The sequence below is a fragment of the Orbicella faveolata genome, unplaced genomic scaffold (assembly GCF_042242905.1).
Source record: "Orbicella faveolata isolate gen_17 unplaced genomic scaffold, um_ofav_v1 contig_12, whole genome shotgun sequence".
Lineage (NCBI taxonomy): Eukaryota > Metazoa > Cnidaria > Anthozoa > Scleractinia > Merulinidae > Orbicella > Orbicella faveolata.
Window position 1 is genome coordinate 20,152,501 of NW_028301539.1, and position 21,290 is coordinate 20,173,790.

Below are 21,290 nucleotides of genomic sequence, written 5' to 3' on the forward strand. Positions count from 1 at the left end.
AAGCCTTCCTCGCTTTCGATAACGACTCTTACAATGAAAATGTGTAATCCGCATTCCTAGCAACTGTGGTATGAGCTCAAGCTCTTCATTGACACTGTAGCTCATCCCGGATAAGAAAAAAACACCATCAAAATTAAACCAGACTGTCGGTTATATAAACTGAGGTCTAAGGTTGCTTTCTTTAAAGCACATATTTGACGACAAAGCTTCATCTCTAAGGCAACGCGCAGGACCGCAAACGAGATTAGGTCATGATCAGTTCAAGCGTTATTCGAAAAGCCATCGCCATTAATTTCAGTAAATACCTCTGTTACCAACAAATGCCAATTATTATACCTACCTAGAAAGTGACTTGAAAGGCAGTGAAATGAAATGCAGCGGATTAACTCTGTGCTGATCACTTAATGAGAGAAAAGGCGCCTCCAAACGAACGAGAAAACAAGGTCTTACAAGAGAAAATAAACACTGTTTTCCGTGTCACAAGATTGGAAATAATCCGGTCCTATTGAGAGATGTGTCAATAACACATTGCTCTTTAATCAAACAAAAGACATAAATGGATAATTTTTTATTCAAATTTCAAATGGCTGATTAAAAATAATGAATGACGTTCCTGTTAACTGGCATGGGTTAAATACTCCTCCCCCAAATGGCTTTTAGCCATAATACCACACATAATGACTTTAAATTTGAATAGACGGACAAGTTTACAGTTAAACCTTGCTAATTCGAACTCGGTTATTCCGAATTCCCCGTTATTTCCCCGTTTAAGTCCCTGCGACTTGTTGCTCAAAACGCTTCGTGTGAACTGTTTGTGTGACAAGTACCTGCGACCAGTCCCTTTGTGTAAACTCTTCAGGGGACTAGTTGCAGGGACTAGTCTCCTCGTGTGTGCCGACCTTAAAATTTATTTAATCATTTTTTTCTATGAAAATAATACAACGGTTAATTTTGATAGAAAATTTACTATAGGTAAGGCAAGCAAAATGTACAGTATTGGAACGATTTGAATGCAAATTTCACAACTTTTAAAATGATACTTATCTCCACCATTTGATATTTAAAATCGTTTGTTCGAACCCTGGCTTCGAGATTTCCGGTTAAGATTTTTTCTTGAATATCTCTTATCGTGTCACCTGAGAGCATTTCAACACGGGATGTTTCCTATGTTATCGAGCTTAGACACAAAGTGAGAACTCCCGGGTAAATCATGTAGTTAACATAAAACTAAAATTCAACTTTTGCGACATTCGGGAACTGGTTTTAAAGCTTGCTTTGGATAGGTTTGCCAAATTTATGACGAAAGCACACATCTTTTGAAAAATATGGTCACGTGATCGTGATAAACCCATTGACAGCTGGAGCGTTTTGGCAAGAACGCAAATTTGTGATTTGATTTTCTAGCATGGAGATGGGCTGAGCTGGTTTCAATCTACTCAAAAAGGCATTTACAACATGAAGACATGCCTTTATTTCCACTAGCATCGCGTTTTAAGACATCTGTGAGGGCATGCGCTCAAATCAAAATTTTAAGACGAGAAAGTGACCTGCGTCTTAGGCTTTTCGGTACTTTGTTTTTTCCTCCTTTCTTTTTTCTCCTTTTCTTACCTTTTTGCTGCAGTTGGTCACCTTCTTCTGGTCTTGCTTCTAGTTCAAGAATTTCCGAGAAAGCATCATCGAGACTGGAAATACTTACCACGGCGTCAATCACGGAGTAGACCGGAGTAGTCAAGTGTAGTTGGGGGAAATTTTTCTCCAAGTTTTTCACTCAAATTAGCAAGGATTTTCGTGCATATTTCACGCCCAATTGACCCAATCACTCTGATCTGGGTATCATTGGCAAATGTAATTTCTGACGATTGAGGGACGAATTTAATACAGTTGACTTCCGATAACTCGAACCTTCAGGGGAAATAGAAAAAGGTTCTACAGTTGACTCCCGATAACTCGAACCCTCGCTAACACGAACCTCCAGCTCACTCAAAGTAATTTTCATTTCCCAACAGGCCATTTTCTGCATAATTTTACCCTCGATAACTCGAACTTCCGATAACTAGAACCTTTCTCTATTTCCCCTGAAGGTTCGAGTTATCGGGAGTCGACTGTAGTTATCGGAAGTTCGAGTTATCGAGGGTAAAATTATACAGAAAATGGCCTGAAGGGAAATGAAAATTACTTCGAGTGAGCGGGAGGTTCGAGTTAGCGAGGGTTCGAGTTATCGGGAGTCAACTGTAGTCGCAAATTCTGAGGGCACGTTGGAGAGAATCGCGGTGCATCACGGGATGCTTAGGGACTATTTAAGGTTTTGGCGGGGATTTTTGGCGGGAGATTCAAGTCATTCTAGATCGGTCAGTCGTAGTGTTCGCCCACCTTTTTTAGGATTATGTTTCGATTTGATCAACTTGTGTAAATAATTGTAGAATTCTCTTTCCTAGGCCTCGGAGTCTCGTGCTGCTGCATTAGATAAGGAATACGTTTCCACATATTTTTGGCCACATAAAAAGGGTCGTTTTTCGTATCTGGCGTAGTACAGGTTCTAATTTTTGGGACCATTAGTTACAGTGTTTTGGAACTTTTATTTCTTTAGTGTCTTCAGATTTAAATTGTTTGAAAAAATTGGAGGTAATTTTGTAATTGAGTTAATCTGCATATATTGACAGAGCTCCTTTAAAACTGCCTGTTATTTTTCGTACCAATTTGTTACCAAATTTTTATAATCAGTATATCTTGCTATTCACAGTAAATTCCATAAACAACTCCCACAGCGTATAAATGGTAGTTCCGATACTGATACTGCGCAAAACGGTCGACCGCTGAGTCCCAGGCACATCGGCTCACAATTTTCACGTCTTGTTGATTGATGTCTCCTATGGCCACGTGACAAACGAATTTGTATCTTGGATAACAAAGTTTCTTTACTCGTTCCTTGATCTCCTCGGTTATCTTGAGAGCAGCGTCTTTGCAGAAGTCTGGGTCATACGTCCGCTCAGCCAGGTTTGTTTCCAAAACTTGTTGAATAATTGGTTTAACTCGGTGTTCCTGAAATAATAATAAAATTTATGGAAAAAAAAAAAAAACTTGTATGTGACAACAATCTGAAGCAAGTACACTTGAATTAGCAGCAGTAGGGTATGTGTCCGAATACAAATAGAAAAGTTAACGAGAACTGCGTATTACTCATTAAAGACAAAAAGTAGTATTGACAAAATGAAACTCGGTGCATAAAATGTCCAAACATTTGGTTTAGGCTCTTCATTAGTGAAAGTTCGTTTTGTTTATCCAAATAAACATTCAAAACTGAACTCGGGCTTTCTAGAAATGTTTAGGTCGTTTTGGCACTCTCGTTTTATCTAAAGCTAAAATTTGTTGACCCGTAGGAGTAAACATGTGCTCGCTGAATGGGTTCAGGTTTTTTGCGACAGATGAAAATGATGTCTGTTTAGGTTTCAAGTTCATTTTCATAGCTGTTTAGTCCAACACGGGTTAGGAAAATATACTGAAATTTCACAGTGGAGAAAAGGTTGTAGCAAATACTTCACTTTATTCTTGTAAAACTTTTCATGCAAACCACCATATGAGAAGTTTTTAACAATTCAACTGACCTGAAAGGTTTTTAGGGGTTCCATAACAAAGGGACGAGCCATAGTCAAATTTTCATCAACCAATGAGCTGTCTCGTGCCAATGCACTACTCTGCCGACTCCCCATGTTGCTCATAAAGTCCTCTGGCGACCACGCATGCGTCATGTCAAACTGTCCCCAGTCTCCATGCCGTCGTTTGACTTTGATCAGATGCAGTGACTTCTGTTTTATGTCTTTTGATAAAGAGTGAGCGGCCACAACAGCGTAAATGGAAGGACTTGAGGTTTCGTTTTCCTCTTCAATAGATTTGCTTTCACTTTGGAGTTTGTTGAGTTTCTTTTCTTCCCGTTTACTTTCCATACTGTTATAACTGGCAGGAATCAAGATTATTAACATTGTACTGAAGTTAATTTAACAAATAAAGAAGCTTAAGCCCTGTATTACACTGTGATAAAACACGACGGGCATTTGAGAACACGAGAGAAATGTAGAAAACACGAGCCGCAGGCGAGAGTTCTTCTACATTTCTGGAGTGTTCCCAAATGTCCTGAGTGTTTTATCCCAGTGTATTACACGGCTTAGGCTTCTTCATTTGCTTTATGATATAGAAGTAATGTGGCGAAAAACAATAAAATACGCTTTTTCTATGTCTCATACTCTGATAAAACAGGTTTTTGACCAATTTGAGTGCGCACAGGGTCCCATCTATACTATAAAGATTGTTACAACACTGAGATAAAGCAACACTTTAAGTTCAAAAGTTCATTGTGGGGAAAAATAAACATAATTCAAGACCTCGGCTTGTATTTTATATACTATTCCCGAAACGCTTTTTTCCAACCTGCAACCTTAAGTCATTCGGCAGAACCGTCCGATTTTCAGTCAAGGATGAATCTTTCACTAAAAGTTTTGTAACATAACCGGGGCTGAAACTACAACTAGACAATTGCAAATTCTAGTATTACGTACTAGTTTTAAACTGAACTTCTACAAGTAAACGAATCTGGGCTTTCGAGCAGTTTTGAAGGATTTTTAATTTGACTACGCTTTTCCAACACTGTAAATGCCAGTTTTGACACACGTCCTGACATTTTATGGCAATATTTCCATTAGAAAGCCTTCCTCGCTTTCGATAACGACTCTTACAATGAAAATGTGTAATCCGCATTCCTAGCAACTGTGGTATGAGCTCAAGCTTTTCATTGACACTGTAGCTCATCCCAGATAAGAAAAAACACCATCAAAATTAAACCAGACTGTCGGTTATATAAACTGAGGTCTAAGGTTGCTTTCTTTAAAGCACATATTTGACGACAAAGCTTCATCTCTAAGGCAACGCGCACGACCGCAAACGAGATTAGGTCATGATCAGTTCAAGCGTTATTCGAAAAGCCATCGTCCATTAATTTCAGTAAATACCTCTGTTACCAACAAATGCCGATTATTATACCTACCCAGAAAGTGACTTGAAAGGCAGTGAAATGAAATGCAGCGGTTTAACTCTGTGCTGATCACTTAATGAGAGAAAAGTCGCCTCCAAACGAACGAGAAAACAAGGTCTTACAAGAGAAAATAAACACTGTTTTCCGTGTCACAGGATTGAAAATAATCCGGTCCTATTGAGAGATGTGTCAATAGCACATTGTTCTTTAATCAAACAAAAGACATAAATGGATAATTTTCTATTCAAATTTTAAATGGATGATTAAAAATAATGAATGACGTTCCTGTTAACTGGCATGGGTTAAATACTCCTCCCCCAAATGGCTTTCACCCATAATACCACACATAATGACTTTAAATTTGAGTAGACGGACAAGTTTACAGTTAGACCTTGCTAATTCGAACTCGGTTATTCCGAATTCCCCGTTATTTCGGCCTCAAAACCATTTTCCCTTGGATTTGCTCGATTATTTCGATCTCCCGCTATTTCGAACTATTTTTCGTTTCCCCTGAGAGTCCGAAATAGCGGGGTTAAGCTGTATTTGTAAAATGTCAGACCAAACAGATCTGGGCAGTGCCTCACGATTGAGGACCTCACTGAGGGTTTTAACAGTAGCTTTCATTAAATTTTAAATCACCTACAGACCAACAAGTTTGAGCCATGCATCTTTTACAGTATATCAATTAAAAAGTCATTAATAAACAGTACGACATGAAAGTACTGTTCAATAACTTTTGAGCTTCTCTAAACATATATAGCAAGTCAATATATCTTATTAGCCAAGCGCGAGGGCCGTACTGTGGGAATATCGGCCCGAGATCTTCAAAGTACGGACCTAACGCAGCGAGGACCGTACAAAAAAGACAGAGGAATAGCAGGAGCCAAAATGTTGATTGAAAGTACCACGATCACGGACTGGGAAAACATCTCAAACTTCAAGCGCACAAGCGCACAATTCTGTTTGGAAGTCGACTAGACGTGTACCTCAGGTCTGATATGAAACAAAACGGAAGGGAGAGAGAGTTAGAAGAAAAACAAAAGGAGTCTTTTATTTGAAATATGAAACTACCATAAAATAACCTTTAGGAGTGATCGTGCGGGATCATTCGGGACAGTGCTCAGTCCACAATACTTAGAGAATACTGGACTGGCAATGGAGCATTTTAGTGATTGGCTCAGTGAACTAGCTTAGTCGTGCAATAAATATATATATATATATTTGATACTTCGAGTGGCAACCTGACTATGATTAATGAATGGTCCTGATTTTTTCATCACGCGGTATATTTGTCCTAAGAATCTAAAGCTATCCGATTAGTACATGCTCTATAGAGGCAACGCCCATATGACTGCGAGGAATTTTGAGAATACCAGTAAACCGATTTTCTGGTGGATTTGGCCCCTGACATGAATCCATTCACAGATACGGTATACGGATATCTCCTTGGTCGATTTGTACCCCCCCCCCCCCCAATCCCCCGCCCCGTGCTTTTCTTTTCATATTTTTTTTTTCAGCGATTTGCTCCCCCTTCCCACAAAGTAGCCTGTGTACATCCGCCCTCTACGCTAAAAAAAAATAGCCGCTACACAGACGTCCCTCTTCCCTAATTTTTGGAGGGATGTGCACAAGCAACCCACAAAGATTAAACACAAGGGAAGACTGAGATTTCGAGGCGGACGCTGTTATATAGAAACACGCTGGTTATAAATCTTTGGCCAGATATATATTAGGGACCTTTAAATTGGACTATGAGTACGAGATTGAGTACGAGTACGATTTTCGATTTTCAAACCAGTGATGTTTCTTGAGCCCTCGTTCTTCATGGTGGTTTTAGGTAGAGAGGGTAGCTCATGGGATGAAATGGGTATGTGATTTGATGATGTGAAGCCTGCAAACTAGAATTGAAAAGCCGTTCTCGTCCTCGATCTCTAAAGTCCCCTAATATTGTTTGGATGCCCTCTGCATAAGAACTACTTAACTGTTTAGTATCCGCATGTCTGAACGGACTGAAGATAGTTCTGTAGGTAAAACAAAACAAACCACAAGAAACTGGAAGGATCTATGTAGGCAATCCCGCGCAAGCTATTAAAGTAATAGTAATAGTAATAATAATAATAATAATAATAATAATAATAATAATAATAATAATAGCCATTTATATTGTGCTTTTTCCATAAATGTCCAAAAGCGCTTTACAGTGTGCGTCGTAAGATAAAATTACAAAACCTAAGACAAAATGTGGAACGACTTTTTAATGTGTCTGCCAATCATTGGTAAACAAGTTGTGGTCACCCCTTTGACAAAACAGGTTACCATAGCAACAATACAACCTGTTAAGAAACACCCTTAATTTTAGTTTTAATTAATAAGTGCTTATAACTCAAAAACAACGTCGGAGACCCCCACTTTTGTATTATCGAATTGTGATAAGCAATTTTTAAATTTTCGAAAATTTAAGGTGGCTCTGAATTTATCCCTTACGTGCACTCAAAATCTTTATTTTAGAAATAGCTGACACGACTATCATGAGCAAACAACTAACTTTTGGCTTCTAGCCAAACGAACTCCGCCACAAGTTGAATCCAGTGGTTATTAGCAAGTCAAAAATCAGAAACGTAATTCATTTGTTTTTGCTTCTTTTATTTTGTTGATCCATGTAAAACTTGTAGCAAATTTCTTCTACTAAAAATAGACTCTATTAAAATAACATCACTTCAACGAACATACTATTCAATAAATAACCCTGAACTGATTTTTTTTTTCTTTAAGCATAAAATGGAAGGCCTAACTACAAAGGAAAAATAGGTCTGCAATGCATGTACACAGCAGTTGTTCACAGCAGTTAGACAGTGTTGCAATGCTGCAGAATTTCATACGCCATGTAAGCGATTTGGAATTATCATATCAGTGACCTCTTTATATATATACAGGTTACCATTTCCCCAGGTCATGCCATCAAAATAACTGCACCATGTCGACGTACGCAAAAGAACGCATTGCGGACCTACTGAGACCTACAAACTTCATAACAGCAGCCCGCGTTTACTTCATAAGATGTCATCATGTTCATGCAAGAAATTATTAATTAAGAACGATTAGACGGGCTAGCGCTTGTGCTATTTACAAACCAGTCTCAGCTAAATAATGAATTGAAAGCCTGGGAACACAAAAGAAATAAGGTGCCCGAATCACATTGAACTACAATCATGGACAAAAGTCTTGGAACAAACTTGCACTTTTGGCGCTTTTGCACACACGCCAGACGCGATTACAACTTCACCTGCCTAACCTCTCCCCCAACCCCACATACAAAGTTGAAAACTAGTACCTGCAATTTCTCCCGCGTTTCAACATTGTATTGGGTGGGGAGGGGGAACAGCAACGTTTTTAAAAGGATAGCGGTGCTTTTTTCAAACTTTAGTAGTAAAACACATACAATTCTTTACATAACGTAAAGTGTCCCAAGGAACTTTGTCCACGATTGTAGACAGAAGTTTAGATTGCACATTATGGATAAACGTGGTCTACTAAACTCGGAAATAATTTTAGTTCTTTTGTATGTTTAGTAATATTCCATTTTTATTTTCAAGTTCACAATCACACAGAAAACGATTGTGATTTTGTGATTTTAAGATGTTAGCTAATCGTTTTACGTCTCAACAGTTGATATATCGACAATTTCTGCATCAAATTAGCGACTTACCGTATGACTCTTAGCTTTAAAAAAGTACCTTTAGTGGAAACCACAAAATTATTCATTTCATGAAAAATATTTCCTTTTGCTTTTCTTTCCTACTTTACACAATATTTCGATACGCCATTTCCGGGTTACCTTGGCCTCTCTTTCAAAAAGAGTCCTCGTGTAAAAATGAGCTTGATTTTCATGAAAAAGAAACTCAAGGCGGAACACATTTTAATATGAATGGTTTCGCCCGAAGACTCGTTTTGAAACAGAGGCAAAAGCCAACTCGGAAATGGCCTTGCTTATTAAAATTAGCAAGACAGAGCTCGTTTTCCATTGTACGTTAGTAACCCATTTTCAAATGAGAAATTTTTATCCCAAGACTGAGGCAAACCTACTTAACATTACTAACGTTTACCTGTTCAAATTGCTAACTCCTTAAGCAATATTTATCCCAAACAATTAGAAATGACAGGAACAGGGTTTAACTAACACTAACGTATCAAGAACTTCTGTAACTTTTATCTCACGATTTTACCCATGAGCATTTCCTGCCAGCCAATTTGTTACTAAAACTCAAACAATATTCTTCGTTAATGACTGTTTAGCCTGAATAAAAAAAAACTTCCGTTTCTTCGCGCGCTAAAAAACTTCCCCCAGGAGACGTCAAAAATTCTTTGGTCCGGGAAATTTCATTTTGATGACGCTGCTCTCCAGGGATTTACGTGCGCCTCTGATTGGTCACTCTTTTGGCGCGAAAATTAAAACCACGCAACAATCAATCAGCGTTGGCGCAAGTCATTATTATTGAATCCCTCGGGTCGTCCCTCGAGTAGATTAAGACTAGCTGCCTTATTCATATCTAAGTCAGACCAGCTAAATTCAAGCTCAAGCATCGCTTCCAAAGTGCAGACCTGCGAAATGAAACGGCTGTAGCGTTCGAAAGGAACTGCGTATAAACGAGGGACACAAGACCAATATTCAGCTCGCAAAGAGAGACTTCAGCTTGCATTGGCTATCAGAAAGAATTGTTAATCTGAAACAATTTACATTAGGCCCTAAATGGTAGTCTGGTTAAAGAAATCACTTAGCCTCAGTAAGAAAATACAACGCAAATCATACTCGTTCTCTTCACATTAAAAGAGTAAAGGTTGACGTTGAGTGATAATTCTAAAATCAGCCAATCAGTGGAAAGATACGATAAACGTCACCAAACGATCATTTTCATGATCATCTTTCTTACAGGCGGTTCCCTCCAGGTCGTCGCGTCCTCAACCTAGTGCGAACAGCGAAGATTGGGTCTATATAACTGCCGTGACTCGTCCCAGATCTCTGCTATAACGCTAGATGAACACTTCAGTGCTTTCACCATCAAGACTCAAAAGTTGAAAAGCGTCAGGCTTACCCTCCTCTTCACCATTTCGTTCAGCCTCCTGAGAAATTGTCGTCGGATTGTTCACTTTGAATCTAGACGATGGTTTGGCTTGAACGCTAGAGGGAGGGGAGGAGTCCGTGACACCGTAATTTGGAACACTAGACGTCACAAGGGGCTGGTCTTCTCTGGGTTTTTGAGGATTAACGACATCATTTGAGGGTTTAGCAACATTGAACTAAAGAGGAAGATTTGAAAACAAGTCAGTGTCACCTCAAACCCTAGGTCTCCCCTTGTGCGGCTTAGGTTATGCGATGGTGAGTCGCTGGATATTTCACGCTAAAGCCGCTGGGTCAGGTAGCAGCTCTCGCAAGGCTTTGTATGAATGACTCGATACCCTTTAAGGGAACCATAGAACAACGACACAAACAATGCCCTTAGACCCAAAACCATAACAGTTGCTACAGTACGACGACAAATAGAATTACAAGCTTACGAGAGCTGCTACACTTCCGCACTGCTACGTCGCAGCTATCCCCTCCCCCCCCCCCCCCAACCCATACAAGAGTGCAGTGTTATCCGTTCAGTTGGCATGTGGGTCGGTGATTAGGTCAGATAGTGAATTTACACAGTGGCGAATTTTATCTTTCGGCTTACCCTGTCAACTTAGACCAAGAGAAGGTCTTGATTTTCTCTTGGTTGAACTCAACAGCAAACCAATAATACAAGAATAACAGATAACGGGGTCACCCTAATCCTTTCAAGCCTTTTTTTTTTGCATCGGATATTGTCTTATCTGTTAAGGAGCCATTACAACGGCTGTTCATGAGTTCTCGTAATCTCATAGCCCGTTTCCCTGGAAATGTATGGGTTCTGTAAGGAGAATTCACGTAGAGATCATTTCTGGGGCTTGAACGTCCTCACCCAAGCAGGACAAATGCAAGACCACACGAGTCACTTCTACGAAGTACAGCCATGTAAATCATATCTACACACTTACCCTTGATCTAGGCATATCAATTGGCTTTGAAGGAGTCGTGGTATCTACTGCAAAATTTTCAAATGCCAGTGGAGCCTGCGCAACTTGTGTTGAATTGTCTACCGCAGGAGTCTGGGCTTTAGTGTTGACCGCAAACCTTGAATTCCCGGATGACGAATCGCCAGACTTTTTCCTTTTGGAAGTTGACAATGGATCATCCTCAACTTGTTCTAAAGTTTTTACCGCAGGAGTCTGAGGAGCAGAGTTGACTGCGAACCTTGAATTCCCGGATAACGAGTCACCGGGGTTTTTCTTTACAGAAATATCTAAAGACGTTTTCCGTGAATGAGTTACCGATTTTAAAGGAATAGCAACCGCATTTTCGGGCGAAGGAGTCGGCGGAGCCGAACTTCCTCGAAGAGCATTACGTCTTTCTTGTTCCGGTGAAGTTGGAGCCGAGTGGATGATTCGAGAAGCCGGCAAAGCGGGAATCTTGGAACGAGAAGTTGGGGGACTCTCAGGACGCGCTAAAGGAGTGATGGGAAGAACACGCTGGTGTGGTTTCTCGGGAAGGGATGAGCTGCAACTAGGCGCGGGTTTCTCTCGGTTGGCATTTTGTGGAGGACCAAATAAGTTTTGCGAAGAAGAAGGCATTGAAACCGGTTGCCCTGAATTAGAAGGTGCAGGTCCACCCGTATGATCAACCAATCCATCTGGGTTACGGCCGAACAAATTCGCTAGTGGAAGATTCCCCTTGTTCCTGTTAACTGAAAAGCGCCCGTCGACTAAACTCGTACCAGGAGAATTTTTAAGACCTTTATAAAGATCTTCAGGGAGAACTTTTCGATCCAACTCAGGTGTGTTGAGGGAACTGGTGCCCGTCTCATAAGAACCAGATCGACTGTCTAATGCAATTAACGGCTCGTTTTCATCTAACATCCAAGATGGCCGTGAATACTTAGAAGGGTCTGAATGGGTTCCGGGAGAAACAAAAACGCTGTCCTCATAGTCGGATTCGTCCCGATCATCAGACGAACCCAGGGTTTCTTTCGAAAACTTAACCTTCTTCGAATCACGTCCACTACCGTCCACTTCCTGAGCTCGTAAAAGCTCCTGAGCCAGGGATGCACGGGAGGAGCTGGCGGTCAAGCTATCGCTATTGGATCTTTTTAATTTCATCCCCGGAAGTATTGTTGTACTTCCGGTGAGCCCGCGACGCGTCAAGTCTTCCAAGCGAGAAGCGGTTTCTGGATAAAGGGACAATTTCCGATGGGCGTGGTCTGCGTCTTCGTCTCCGTGCTCCACTTTGCGGAAGCTCGGTTTCCTGAGGATGGGCTTTCGTCTGTGTGGCACCTTGACAGGATGGGTCATCACGGGACCAGGTCCGTCGTCATTGTCACTCTCACTGAGGTCATTCTTTTCCTTACCTTTTGTAGTCACGGTGAAGCGGCCGATGGTTATTGTCCTGTTTGTGAGTAACGACTGAGCGGTCCAGTCTTCCAGCTGCATAAAGGAAAGAAATAACAACTTACTTTCAGATCTGGCTCTTTTCTGTGGGAATATTTTTGACACGATATCACAACTAATGACCTATTGGAAGACATGGGTCAGTGTTGAGCGGTTACTTCCTAGCTCCTAGGCCTCGATATCTCGCCGCGGCCAATCCTTTCGGGGTCATGTGGTCCAAGCGAAATAGCCTTTTCCAGGCGTTCAGTTAGTTGGGGCGCAGCGCGAAACAGGGCGAGCGAAAAAATTGCGGAGAAGCTTTCTCCACTAATTTTTTCGTTCGCCGTTTTTCTTGCTGCGCCACAACTAACTGAACGCTTGGAAGAGGCTACGAGCGAAAAAGCGCGTTCTCCGTCCGTTCGTCTGGGATACGTCACCGAAATGAATTGACTTTGGTGGCCTAAGAGAAAGCCGTACAGGAAGGTTACTGCATAGGTTTTTGGAGGCCGATACGGTGGTCTGTTTAGGTGTTTTTCTGTGTTCCGAATGTTGGTATAAAATCTCCGAGTACCACATAACGTACTTCTCAGTGAACACGTAAATGTATTCAAATATGGTATTTGTTGCTTCGAAGCATTGATAACAAAAAGGAACGTTCAAAATACTGCGTGATGCATACATGTACTATACAAATGAAATAAGTAACATAAAAGGATATGAGAAGTGCCATTATTTTAAGGAATGAAACCAAACCTATAGGGCTTAGCCCTCAACCAGTGGTACATGTAGATAACGATACATAAATATGAAGGTTTGTATTTGCTCCTCACCGGCCCAAGATTAATATCATCCTCGCTTATACCATCAAACGGGTCATCTAACACATCCTGAACACCTTGTAATGTGCCAAATATGAACGATGTCAACACGGCAATGTAATAAGGGCTCCACATGTTACCGGACTTTATACCCATGTGCACGTAATACGGAGACAGCACGATGGGCATAAGGAAAATAAACACTTTAGTGAACGAACGAATGGTCCGTGGAGAGCGGTATTCCCTGATCACACGGAGTCTTTCAAACGCATGACACATCAAACTGTGGAGTACAAATTAATAATACAATATTTTATCTTATATCACAATTAGAATGAGTAACCATTAAATGCACGCGAGTTGAAGGACTTAAGGTCGGCACAACCTGGGGGACATGTTGAGGGAACCGACGTGAAGCGGCGGCGGGACCATGCAGCCCCTTCGTGTGTACGCATAGGCCGCATGCTGCGGGGACAGGAGGCAAGCTGGGACACACGAAGCGGATATTTTTTCATTTGTAAGTTTTAACGGGGACAGTTTGCAAGAACAGTACACACGATGCGACACATTTGAAATTTGGGGTCGTTTTATCCCTGCTTCATGAGGCACGAATCCAAACCAGTTGAACTTTATGCAACCTGTTAGGGGAACAAACGTTTGTTCCCACAACAGAACTTGTTTGCAAAAATGGGCATATCACACGAGGAAAACTGTCGTTGCAACATGCCCCGGCTTTCTATCCAAACTTTGAAAGAATTTTCAATTATCATTAGTGTGCCCGATTCCAAAGCAAGTTGTCCAAGTTTGAGTCCTGGGAAGGTTCATTGCGTTGTGCTCTTGGGCTAAATACTTTTCTCTCAGAGTGCCTCTCTCACACCAAGTGTAAACACACGGATACTGGACAATCTTAGGCTGGAGCTTATCCTGTGATGGATTAGTAACCCATCCAGGGGGAGCAGAAACACTCATAGTTTTATACCAGGGAAACTGGAGATAAACACCAACCTGATGGGCCACTAGGGTTGAATGAAGACTTAACCAACGATATAACATGGATAAAGGTGAAGCAACAACATGCCACACACAGAAAGGACATCTGCTATGTGAACTAAAACCACCATGATAGGGTGATTTTGATTAAATTGTCCCTGCCTCTATAATCAGTAGTTTTTTCTAAAAAAGCAATAAGTAGCAAACATGCTTGGCACAATAAAGCTGCACAGAAAACACTGCTCAAAAGAGATGTAACCTACAGGGACCATACCCATAATGCCTGTTAAACTCAGTATGCTTGATAGGCACTTGATGTTATGGGCAAAATAATTTTTAACAACTTTTAATATCAACAAAAGACAATTATTGTCTTTTGTTGATACAATTAACCCAGAAGGTTACAAGTTTGTTATGGGTGTGAAGATCAAGGCAACAGGTTACTCAAAACTTAACAACAGCCCTGACCCAGAAGAAAGTTAGGAATAAAGATCTGCACTCACTTGTGATAGTGAATGAGTCTGGTTACTAGAGGAGAATTGTGAGGTAAACTTGAACTCCTTATCTTGTCATTCAACTGGCTTATGTCACTCAAATCTTCATAAATAACCTGAAATTATGCACAAGAATGGCATTAGATTTCACTGTCAAAGTGGTACTGTGAAAAGTAACAAATTTTACTTACTGAAAGAATGAAGCTCCTCCTCATAAGTTTCTCAGTTAATAGATATTCTTTGATATTCAAAACCAAACCTTTTAATTTAGTATTCACAGTTTTCAGAAAATCTTGGGGTAAACCTGAAAAAAAAACAAGGTAAATATAAATAATAAGCCACTAGTTTGCAGCTGAAGTCTGTAGCAACATTCCCATCTCCCAAAAATAAAATTTAATGAGGGTTAGAGAGGATAATTATGATGAATAATATTTGTATTATAAGAGTAACACTAAGAAAATTACTTTATTGTGATTAGCTGAAGGCAGGCAAAGTTTTCACTTATTTTTAATTTTCACTGTAGTGTACATTAATGCATGCACCTTTATAATTTTCTCAGTTATGTAATACATGTAAAAGCTTACTAATAAGCAATTAAGGGTTTAATGTGTACTACTTGAGATGTTCGACCATTCTTTCAAATTGCACTCAAGCCTCGTGCGATTTTGGTAGAATTTTCAAATATCACTGGTAGTGTAAATCTTGAAATAAAATACTGCACTGTCTAATATTTATGTCACAAACTGTCATTTCGTACCACATTAACAAAAATAATGCTTTATTTATTTACTAGAACTGATGACATAATTGTAGTAACCTCTACATGAAAATGAGATGTCAACATGAAATTAAATATGAAATAAAATATGTCAAATTCAAAAATGCTGAAAATATTCAGGGGGTGCTGAATCGTAGAGGCTTGCACCAGTTGGTTTGGCCACCTTATGATAAAATAATGTCCATTCTTAAATATCTTGACATTCTCAAGAATCACTTATCTTTGTATTTTCCTTTATGCCTAATACCTGAACACTCTAGAACATTACCTGAAGACTGAAGCCAGTCCCTATGGCAAAAAAATAATACCACAAGAGCACCTTTAAACTGTGCTAAGTCTTCAAGAACTCTCTCGCGACGCTGGAAATCAGCTAAAAACCAACAACAACAGGAAATAATAACAAAGTCACTGCAAGTACATGTACTACTTACAAAATTAGATACAGTGCATATTAACAGGGATCCATATTGTTTTTTTCTCCAAGTCATCAGCCGGGCAAGTATGCCAAATGACATACTTGCCCAGGCAAAATTTTACTCGCCCAATCACATACCATGTGATACACTTTGGGATGGATAGAAGGGAATTAGAAAAGAACAAAACATTTTTATCAAATAAACTTTGATCAGCAAGGCTGAAGATGTCTGTGGCAAACAGTTTTTTCGGTTCCTTTTTTTCTGAATCACAGTAACAACACAGTACAGGAAACAATCCTTACCAGGAAATCCTAGAGGTTGCAACAGAACAACATGTAAATGGAAAGTTTACTTTTTTTATTATTTTTCAAATTTTCATGTTACAAGTTTCTCAGTACATAATGTCCGTAGTTGCAGCTGTCGGTGGACACAGAAAAAACAGATACAAATAAAAACCAAGGCCTCTTTGACTGCCATGAAGGCTGAAAGGAAAGCTTTCGCTCTTCCTGCTCGTATTTGGCTTGTTTTTCCGAGGTGTTAACAATTATTACTAAACGCCTCATCAAAACAACCAAAACAGCTGATTCGATCATGTGACCGGTTTTTCGCCGACGAAGATGCAGCACAGAGCATCAGCGGTTGATAAAATGAAAATTGAGCCTGCAATGATTTCATTCTCTACGTCATTCAAGATGGTGGGCCAAAATGATGATTTTATTGTGAAAGAAAGCTGCAAATCTTTCTCTGTTTTCTACAACTTCCAAATGGATAACAAGTGGTCAGAATGCAGGGAACCCATAAGAAAATTTAAGAAATGTTTTTTTTCCTGTTAGAGTCAAATTCTAGTTGTCCAGTGGAGGAGTTTCTGTATTGTTTTGGTCGTCCATAAGATTTTTAGTCGTCACAGATGACTGGATGACTGCGAATATGGATCCCTGTATTAATAAATATTCCTCTGCTCATCTAGCTAAAACACTTGTTTGTTCTTCTCAAGTTGATATACGCCAATCTGGTCAAGGACACTGTCAAGGCAAGCAAGTTCTTTGAGTGGGGAGGGCAGGAGAAACATTGTGTAGTGTAGGCAATGGGTAAAGTCTGCATACAAGCCAAGTGGCCCATTAGGATGGTGCTTATGTCTGGCTTCTGTAGCTTGATGTACCTAAGAGTATTCTACTCCCTCTGGATGGGATGCTAGTCCATCCCGGGGTCACCCCCCAGCATTAAATATGCCGGTACCCATTTATACACCTGGCTGGAGAGAGGTGCTATGAAAGTAAAGCGTCTTGTCCATGAACGTAACTCAATGACCCTGGCCAGAGCTCGAACCCGGACCACTTGATCTGGATTGGAGTGATGCCAGCATGTTTCCCTATTGTCTACATGTACTGGTTAGAAACCAAGATGCTATTCAACAAAACTTCATCCACAGACATATCATTTAGCATTATATTTCCCTCTTGCTGGGTGACCATTGAGACGAGAGGTAGATAATAACAACAGGCTAACATATCGCATCAGAACTCTGAAAGGTACATGCACATGTGTAATCTACTTTTGTCACAACCAGGATTTTGCATGTTACTGGCAAAAACTGCAAAGCCAATCAGAACTCTAAACCCTTTGGGACCCAGAGGAATTTGACCGAAAATGTTCCTCCCAGTGTGATAATTTGCCTCTAACATGTTCCTGCACAGAAAACTTGTAAATTGTGGGATCTATCTAGATACATGTAGAACATATGGGCATGAAGTCAGGCCTTCTGATAGGGTGCAATTATAAGAAAACAGAAATCATGCAAAATTTTCAGGGCAGATAACTTGATAAGAAGAGCTATTATGCAATAAATTAGAGAAATTATGTGATTTTTTCCTGAGCTTTTGTAAGCATATTTTAATAGGTTTCATAACAAGAATACCACTTCAATTGTCCAATCAGATGCAATTTGAGGTCAATTGTGCAAACTTGCACCATCGCGTAATATCAGAAGGCCTGTGAAGTACTATAGGACCTCACAAATACATTGAACAGAATAATGAAAAACATTTCCTGTAACTCACCATTAATGGAAAAGGCCAAAGGAAATACAATTGGTGAAACAAAGATACTCATATGTACATCAAAATCCAATCCTGTAAATTGAAAACAAAAGGTGTGTATGCAGTGAGGTATTACAGTGGGCATGTGGTAAGTGTGTTATAATGGAGGTCTTCAGAGGACTGCAGGGGTTTCTAGCTTGCCTGGTGTATTACACTCAGAGCTCTTCAAACAATTGTATAAATGCGATGGATATAAACTTACTGTTACACAAAATAATTTGACAAGACTGCTAGGAATATGGATATTTACTGGAACAACATTATTGTACCGTGGATATTTTCCTAGCTTGTTGCCGTAACATTGTGATAGTATACTCACTTAGTTTCTGGCACATGAATGTCCCAAGTGCTGATAATGTAAAAGAAAGAACAAATTCAATTAATTAACAAGGGCAATTTGACCAAATATTTGGAGGTGACTTGTGATGAATTTCTCCTCTTCAGGGGGAGTTGTAGCAGCCCTACATGTGCCACATGCTACAGAACACAGAATGAGTTTTGGTGCAAATACAGACTTCACATTTACCAGAGCTGCAAATAGTATTTTTCTCTTGAAAGGACATAATTTATGTCCTACTAAGACACCATCTTGGTCAGAAAAATCAAATTGTGGTCAGACATCACCAAAAAGGTAAGATTTACTCATGGTAGATTTTATTCATCCTTCCCGTAAAATGATTTATGATAAAAAAAAATTGTCCGGACACCATGTCCAACCACAGTTGGGATTTCGTCAGACATGAGTAAATTTTGATCAGCCAATGTCCGATGACCGACTGTCATTTGCAGCCATGTTTACCACATTTAAATGTGTACATCATCAACAATTTGGCACTGCAAGGGAATGTTGTATTTCCTTGACTGGGCCAGGGGGTCTGGGCACCTCATGTATAAAACTGGCAAGCTTCCAGAAGTCTCTAACATACATGTAACGTTTGAGGAACAAAAATAAAAGAGCACATTGGCACTAAGATTGAACCTCACCTGCCAAACCCATTTGTAGAAAAACTATTAAGGTCAGATTATGTACAAAGCTTCGTAAAATCTGCAAATTAAAACAAGCTTTTATAAGTTTGATGAAAAATGTATCCAGACACAAATTATGCCGGGTGACACTAATTAATTGAACACCTTTTATTACACTTCATACTATAAACAAATAAAGATGTCTGCTTACAGTTTTGTCGATGAACATTTTCTTGAACTGGTAAAGTTTTCCTCTAATTCCTTTACGTTGTGACCGTCTTGTTTCACCCCATTTGTAAATGTCAGCCCTGCCGTCCTCAATGTAGTCCAATGTGCTCAGTATACTTGTCTTGCTGACGTGAAACGCCATCACTAGATTTGCATGAAATATGCAACTTAAAACTCCTTGACTGTTTCAAAAGAAGTCTTTTAGGGTTGCTTCCTCTCTCTGAGGTACAACTGTATGTATTTACACAACTGCGGAAGAAAGATTCCGTCTATCCGTCTATATCACAACAAATCTTCGCGTAACCTTGTGTTCACGCAAAGCTGCTGACCAGTTTTGAAAAGGACTGGGAATGAGGGAAATATCTTCGTCCCCAGACCTCGTTGTCTAATAATAAGATGTTGGGTGTTATGGTATTATCTACAGAACGTGCACCATTGACTTTGACCAAAAAACTGTGTTGATTCTATATGATAAAGAATTAAATATGTTCACAAGTATAAAAAGGAGGTATCTGAGTAATAAGGGCAGTTTATACAGAATTCTAGATTCCTTATTATAAAAAAACTGCCTGAGATAAGATATAAAATACATAGAATACTAAATAAATATAGACAAACCGCAACAACAATAAGTGATCGGAAAACTATAAAAATTTCTCCTTATTTAAGTCGAATTTACTAATATAAAACTGATTCACTTCCTTACTAAACAATGATAATTGATGAATTGTCCGTAACACCTACAGGCAGACCGTTCCATAAATCCACAATGCGAATTTAAAGACCCTAAAACAACCCTTGGTAAGTCTGGCTTCTGTATTTATCATATCGTACTTATATGATTTGAAGGTAACATACGATAGGACGTCAAAATCAATGTACCCTCTAAGACATTTACAAAAGAACATAAATCTGAAACCTCCCTTCCAAACTCGAGAGGCAAAAGACCTAATTTAGCTAAACGCTCTGGATAAGTTAAATTACATTTCAAGATAAATTTGGTGGCACGTCTTTGAACACGCTCAAGGACCTTGATTTTATCTTTAGTGTGGTATCGATTTATTTACCAGGAAATCGATAACAATCGAATTCCGTCAAAATGCCGCTTTTGGAGCTCAAAATTTAAGACAAATCTCGAAGCTTCGCGTCACATCAGAACATATGTTGACAGCAATTTGAGCAACTCTTGTCGATTTATTTACAAAAGCTAATTAAATTTATCCGACCTACTTTTAATGAGACTAAAAATGGGTCAAAATAAACGCGTTATTTAACTATGTGCTAGACAAAATAATTGTCTGAAGATCTGGCTTTTGCAAGGCGATGAGTAGTTCTTTTCGATCTCCAAAGGATTTTTTAAGGAAATGATTTAGCGCGATTCAATCAAATTTGAAAGTTGGATAAAATGCAGTACACAAGCCAATGCTGCAGCAATAACATTACACGTCATATCAAAAATATGCCCACACTTTTTTATTACACTTTTTTATATATGTATACTTCTGGTTTCACTTTACAAAGTTAAACAAAAAATGTTGAAAATCTGGAATTTTGCATCATGCAAAGAAAGAACCGGAAAGAAACCAGGATTTGAAAATAAATAACTTTTTTCAGGGAGACTTCTGGATGGGAAGAGGGAAAAATTGTAATAATTTTAATTTATAACCAGTCAATTAAGTGATTGACATTTGAGCTATCTTTTCGTGGATGTTAAGTTTAATTTAACACATTTGTCAGGGAACAGCTGTGCTGTGATATTTCGCTTTTGTACAGTTGTTCTATAGCATAACATTAGCATGTCCAAATAAACATGTTCAATTATTTGCTTTTCTTAGAAACGAAAGAACAACATGTACCAATGAAAACAGCAATTTAAACGGCGAAGTAAAAATTTGATAACCATTTTTCCAAGCATCAGAAAGCAAGAAGTGGTTTTAACTATGAGAACATGTTTGCTTTTATTGTAAGTGCATTATGTTAATTGAATAGTGCGTTCATC

At 39.3% G+C, this 21,290-nt stretch overlaps 3 protein-coding genes across 4 annotated transcripts in view; all 3 read right to left on the reverse strand.

Annotated features, from left to right (window-relative positions):
* The window catches only part of LOC149117061 (dynein light chain Tctex-type 5-A-like), a 4,535-nt gene extending 4,054 nt beyond the window's left edge, over nucleotides 1–481 (reverse strand). Inside the window, exon 1 of the mRNA XM_089282729.1 lies at nucleotides 341–481. The gene's annotated coding sequence lies outside the window, so the exon portion shown is untranslated. The remainder of the gene's footprint in view (nucleotides 1–340) is intronic.
* A 2,075-nt stretch (nucleotides 482–2,556) lies between these two features.
* Nucleotides 2,557–5,164, reverse strand: LOC110056126 (dynein light chain Tctex-type 5-A-like). Of its 2 annotated transcripts, XM_020762574.2 has the most exons (3): nucleotides 5,036–5,164; nucleotides 3,603–3,951; nucleotides 2,557–3,039 (listed from the first exon to the last, which is right to left on the reverse strand). In XM_020762574.2, the coding sequence occupies exons 2-3, from the start codon at nucleotides 3,939–3,941 to the stop codon at nucleotides 2,731–2,733; spliced, it is 648 nt and encodes a 215-aa protein (XP_020618233.2). In that variant the 5' UTR covers nucleotides 3,942–3,951; nucleotides 5,036–5,164; the 3' UTR covers nucleotides 2,557–2,730. The 2 variants fall into 2 exon arrangements, with proteins under 2 accessions (XP_020618233.2, XP_089138856.1); XM_089282730.1 differs by lacking the exon at nucleotides 5,036–5,164 and having other exon boundaries at nucleotides 3,603–4,080.
* Nucleotides 5,165–7,645: 2,481 nt separating this feature from the next.
* On the reverse strand, nucleotides 7,646–19,754 carry LOC110055878 (uncharacterized). Its single transcript, XM_020762317.2, has 10 exons — nucleotides 19,275–19,754; nucleotides 19,082–19,142; nucleotides 18,417–18,446; nucleotides 18,059–18,130; nucleotides 15,854–15,955; nucleotides 14,999–15,111; nucleotides 14,817–14,923; nucleotides 13,336–13,606; nucleotides 11,081–12,562; nucleotides 7,646–10,318 (listed from the first exon to the last, which is right to left on the reverse strand). The coding sequence occupies exons 1-10, from the start codon at nucleotides 19,431–19,433 to the stop codon at nucleotides 10,052–10,054; spliced, it is 2,664 nt and encodes an 887-aa protein (XP_020617976.2). The 5' UTR covers nucleotides 19,434–19,754; the 3' UTR covers nucleotides 7,646–10,051.
* Between the last annotated feature and the right edge of the window lie 1,536 nt (nucleotides 19,755–21,290).